The 6,007-nt window shown below is 31.8% G+C and overlaps 1 protein-coding gene across 1 annotated transcript in view; it reads left to right on the forward strand.

Annotated features, from left to right (window-relative positions):
* LOC111054020 (stromal interaction molecule homolog) overlaps nt 1-5,354 on the forward strand; it is a 70,732-nt gene extending 65,378 nt beyond the window's left edge. Inside the window, exon 15 of the mRNA XM_039439483.1 lies at nt 688-5,354. Coding sequence (XP_039295417.1) covers nt 688-1,059 — 372 coding nt within the window. The 3' untranslated portion in view covers nt 1,060-5,354. The remainder of the gene's footprint in view (nt 1-687) is intronic.
* The last annotated feature ends 653 nt before the right edge of the window (nt 5,355-6,007 follow it).

Here is a 6,007-nt window from a genome sequence, read left to right on the forward strand (position 1 = left end):
AATCTAACCTAACCTCACCTGGAGTGAGATTAGCTTGGTAAAACTGTTACCAAACCGTATGTCAGCATGATTGAATGGAAAGCCTTGTTGCTACTTATTCAGAATATTGAATTTTGTTGAATTTAATTATATTTCTTTCAAGTTTTGATAATATGATCCAAAAAAATTGATGGATCAGCAGACATTGATGCTGATGAATCCACCTTAATCAATCTAGTAAACTACTGTATCTTGCTCTCTAGTTATTAGTGTATGTAACTAAAAATTTATCTTAATCTTGGTAAATAAGTGTAGTTATAACTAAGTTATTTCAAATCTCTTTATGATTGTTACATCATAGATTGTTCAACATTATAACACAATTATCATGGAATGCTTATCTATTGAGGGGAATTCCCACATATAAGTATCAGTAAAAGTGTGGAACCATTCATATTTAATATTATATGAGGCTGGGATGAGTGGGAATAGTCCCATTAGAACTAGTGGGAATTATAATTTCACTGTACCAGTCACTGACTCTGATACTGATATGTGTGAATCTGCCTTTACATGCATTGATATTCTAATTGATTTGAACTGTTGTGAGAATTTGGTGAAGCGAGCAGTTTTGTCAACAAAAGCTATTGTTTTATACAAGTGGTTGTAAAAATGAGATGTTTGAACAATGTGCTTGATTGTTTGCAGTCGCCACTGCCAAAGATGTCGCACTCAGAGTCCAACCTGGAGCACCAACAGCAGCTACGACTGCGGCGCGGTCTGGCGGCCACCGGTCGAAGCTCCAGTCGGCTCGACCAATCAGCTGTCAGCAACCAACCAACCGCCGGTCGGCTGGACCAATCAGCTGTCAGCAGTCAACCAACTGTCGACGAGGAGACTCTCTCCACCGACTCCAACTCAATTGCCGAGGAGCTGTCCGGCTTGGCAACACTGTCGCCCGAGAAGAAACCCAAAAAGCACAAGCTGCACTTTCCCAAGTTCAGTCGCAAATCGCGGGCGACACCATCTCCACCAGTTGGCAACATTGTTTCCTCGTCTTCCTCAAAACCGGCCACGTGAAATTTGAATTTCGCGCCAGTTGGAATCAGTTGGCAACACTGTATACCCGTAACCGATCATGTGAAATTCAAATTTCCCCCTAGTCGGAATCAGTTGGCAACCCTGTTTGAATGTAGCCTGGTGCATGATCAGTTGGCAACGCTGTCTTCACGTGGCAGATCACGTGTGATTCAAATTCCCCACCAGTTGGCAACCCAGTTTGAATGTAACCGGGTGCGTGATCGATCAGTTAACAACACTGTCTACTCGTAACCAGTGAAATTCGAATTTCCCACCAATTGGCAACCCTGTTTAAATGTAACCGGGTTCGTGATCAGTTGGCAACACTGTCTCCAAGTAAGAGGTTAGGCAAAATTTAAATTTCCCACCATTCGGAATCAGGCAACCCTGTTTTAATGTAACCGGGTGCGTGAAATTTGAATTTCCCGCCAGCTAGTACTGGCAAAACTGTAAAATTGAAACCTGCCGTATGAGATTTGAATTTTTCGCCAAATATAACGGTTATAATTATTGTTCGCGTGAATTATCCTCTCTAAGAACTTTTGAAGTAAATTAATGTTTGGTGGGGAAGGGAGTAGATTGTATGCACTAAAGCGTGAATAATGCTCTTCTTCCCTCCATGAACTTTAGAAATAAATCATTGTTTGGTGGAAGGGGAATAGATTGTGTGAACTGATTTTTGTAGTTGGCAACAAAGATTTATCCACGAATTTGTTAAATTTGTAACAAAACCACATTATTGGAATTTGAATGTTTGTCTATGAAATTTCGTCCTTCAGTGTATATTATGATCCCCGTGTGTAATGATAAATAATTTTTACTGCGTTATTCTGTCCTGATGCGTTAGTACCTGCTGTGTGAACTTTATTTTTATGAAAATATATTTTGGTTAGCGGTGTTTTAGTGCTGTATATGTTTTACAATGCGTTTTTGTGAATATGACTGGAGGTTGAGTGAAGAACTTGTGAAAATTTTTAGTTTAGGGAGTTGGTCATCATAAAACATTTTTTTGAACGAAGTTTAGTGAAATTCCAGTGAGGAACCCTTACAGAACTACTTTAAAAACAATCGATTTTAAAAACCTATCAACTTTTGTATCCTTATACAACGTATTTCCTCGAATGTATGACTATATTTTTCATAGTATATATTATGTTTATATTGAAAGTGTAGGAATGATTATTTTTATCGCATTCTTAAAATCTTGTAGAATGTTCTCTTGAAGATTACTTTTTCATTGAAATTGAAACAAAAGATGGATTTAAGAATGATGATGAAATATTGTCTGACTCTACCATACAGTACCTACAGTACATCAAAACAAGACCTAAATGATCACTAATTTTGTAAGTATGAATTTTATTTTTGTCTTTTGAATTGTATGATTTTAATCTTGACTTCTGACTTGTAATTATGAGATATCTAATAGGATAACTATTCTGAGAAGAATTATCAGAAGATAAACTATTATCAAAAGGAAAATCTTGATTCTCAATTTAGACCAAACCAAATTGTGGTTGTGATTGAACCAATGGAACCAAACATGATACTTTATTAGTAAAATTAAATAATGAAATTGATATAAGAATTATTTTGAGAACATAAATTATTGATTCCTGCAGTAGTTTTCTTGTATAAGCTACTCATTTTTTGCAAAAGTTTTGCAGTCAATCTATCCATTCATTTATATAACGTGCACTTATCAAGTACAAGATATTTGAGAGGAAAAACAGGTGAAACCTTTAATATTCCTCTCCCAATTTTAAACTTTCATTACTTTTTAAAATCATGTCAAGTTACTTTATCCTTTTTCATCATATTTCAAATATTGTCGAAATAAATATTTTTTAAGTACAGCTCAAGTAAATGATAGACTACTTTACTGTATCAATTTCAATTAAGTTTTTAAAGTCTTCATCTATTTTTTGCAGCATATTGATACGATCCTGAAAGTTCCTTTGAAAATCAGAAGTTCATACTTTTGTAAATTTTGTCCTTCATGATGGCTCTGAAGAATTTCATAAACCTAAATTTGGCTTTTTGAAATAGAAGATTTTAAAAAATTGAGAATTCGGTGAGTTACAAAACATCTACACCATTCAACTAACAAAAGTAGAAATAACTGTTATTCTATGTCGAATTTAGTGTGACAGTATTTTGATTGTACTTTTATGTTGTAGCAAGTTGTAAATTTAATATCAGGGGAGTAGTCTTGGAATGGGTTGAGGTATGGTAAAAGTAATTGTTTATTCATAAATCATTTACAAAATGTTATCTACTTGTTATAAATTGTAATATATAGGTACTGCGTGAATCAGTTCTTAGAGATCCTCAATATCATTGAAAAAATAAATGCTCTGATTGTTTTAAATATTAGGTAAAATAAGGAAATGAAAGACTTCCAATTGCAATTGAAAAAGACTCTTCAAAGCTCATATTATTGTAATATTATGGTCATTGTTCAGTAATTAACTTTTAGTAATTGAAGCTTATATTAATATTATCTAAAATTGAAGTAGTTAGTACTAAAGGTTATGATTCTAATGAATTTCTTAATACATTTTGATACGGTTGTTTCAAGAAAAAACCTAGTGATCAATAAAAAACCGTTTCAATCTTCATTTGAAATTCATCTTATTGAGTTAATTTTGAATTCTCTAAATTTTCCTATTTTAGGTGAAAGATATCAAATGTCTGAATTTAGTTTTTGAGAGTAAATTTAAAATGGGATATACGAGTTCTACTTGAACTAGTAGAATAAACAATTATCAACAATCGATATTACTTTTGATATTTTTATTAATTTCAACTAAATTCTTGTTATTGCCTACCTCTGTTTGCATATTATAAGTCACAAAACCTTGGATTTGAATGAAATTTGTTCATATTTATTTTAGTTCTGTCACTATAATATTATCAATAGATTAACAAATTATTACATGGTTTAAAACTATGACATTTGATTCTCACGAAGGGTACTATACATTTACAAATTAAGATGTACATAAATAATATTTTTAGGCGATGTTGAATAATTTTAGAATGAATTGAAGTGATAATGTTAGGCTATAATATAGGATAAATTAAATTTGAGTTATTAGACATAAGCTATGATATTGTTACTTAAATTAGTAATGTCCACTTCCTTGAAGGTTTTTGACTTGGAAATAATTGAATATTGTCGAATAACTTGCTTAATGCATTAAACTCCCGATTATTACAGTTATGAAAAAATATCCATCTAAATTATAGATCCTGATTATGTATTTTGCAATATTCTTATGAGATTTTCAGATTGCAATGGATATTAATATTGTTTTGATTTCGACAAAATCATTTATTTGGGTGATATCAAGGAACTCCTAAATAAACCAATAAATTTGTGAGAGTATTATTAATTATTGAAGAAATGTTGTGTCCTTTTCAAGTGGCTAAACGTGTAAAGAGTAAAAAAGTTTTAAAGAGTATATTAATTTAATATCTCTATTTAATATTTTGATAAAAATGTATGCACAATCGGGATTTTACTGTTTTAAAATTGTTTAATCTCTGTAAATTTTTATTTTTTGTTGGAAATATTTAATGAAATGCACTTGGTTTGGTATTGTATCATTACTTTAGTTAGGCATGATACTTAATGTACATGAATTCATGGTCTATTTTTATTGTAAAACTTGTATTTGCTGACATAATCTCTCCCATTTAGCTGTGTTATAATTTATTCCATTTGTGTTTTTAATAATGAGATTATTTTTTCAAATACACATTGATTCTATTTTCTGTAGAGGTGTGTATTCCGTTGCCACCAAAATGTCAAAGCAAATTCAATATATCCTGATTATATTAGAAAAAATATACACTTCTCTTGCAGATGGATACTTACCTCAATTACCATCAATCATATCTCAAAAACTCTATCTGTCCTGAATTAGATTATCATTCTTGAATGATCTATGCAATTTCTACTTTTAAGTAATTTATTTGAGTATAATTTATTTATGGCAGTGATTTTTTTCTCCCAAAATGATCTATCTTGCATGTTATTCTTGCGAAATAAAAGATGAAAAATGCTTTAAACCACTAGAAAAATTATAAATAATTACTCCTTTGTTGTCTGAATTGAACATTCTATGTGACAATAAGCGGAAATAATGTTATTCAAGCTTTTCTTTCTTTAGATCTTCCAGATTGATTTTATTCTATCTTAATATTTATCTATCTTTAAATATCTCTTCTGTTTTTTCTACCCAGCTGTTTGTTAAAACGATTGGAAAATATATTTTTTTGTTACATAAAATGTTGTATATAGTTTGTTGACCTAATCCTAGAACTTGGTGTCTTGAACAGGGTATGTTTCATAAGGCTCAACTCACAGTTACGCGACTTAGGTCGAGAAGAGGACTCGACTCTAGTCGATAGCATATATATCCAAATAGTGACACTCAGACCAGCCTATTCTAGTCTCCGCGACTGTCACCATTTGAAAACACATGCTCTCGACTAGAGTCGAGTCTCTTCTCGACTTGAATCACGTGAGTGTGAGTTGAGCCTTATAGTTTTGAAGTCCTGTAAAACGAAAACAGCTTACTATAAGATAACTACACACTAAACAGGCACAATTTTATTATTTACTTGGTGATCTGTGCTTTTTACATAATCTGGTATTTATATACATTAGTCTAGTTTCATACACATAGACCTTTGGACGTACGATTTTTTGCCGTTCTTTATAAACTCTTCAGATTAAACATAACTTGGCAAACACATGATGTGTTCATGTGTATGATGTGTTCATATCTATGATGTGTTCATCTATGATGTGTTCATATCTATGATGTGTTCATGTGTATGATGTGTTCATATCTATAATGTGTTCATGTGTATGAAGTGTTCATATCTATGATGTGTTCATGTGTATGATGTGTTCATATCATGATGTGTTCATGTA

The sequence above is a fragment of the Nilaparvata lugens genome, chromosome 12, assembly GCF_014356525.2.
Source record: "Nilaparvata lugens isolate BPH chromosome 12, ASM1435652v1, whole genome shotgun sequence".
Classification (NCBI taxonomy): Eukaryota; Metazoa; Arthropoda; class Insecta; order Hemiptera; family Delphacidae; genus Nilaparvata; species Nilaparvata lugens.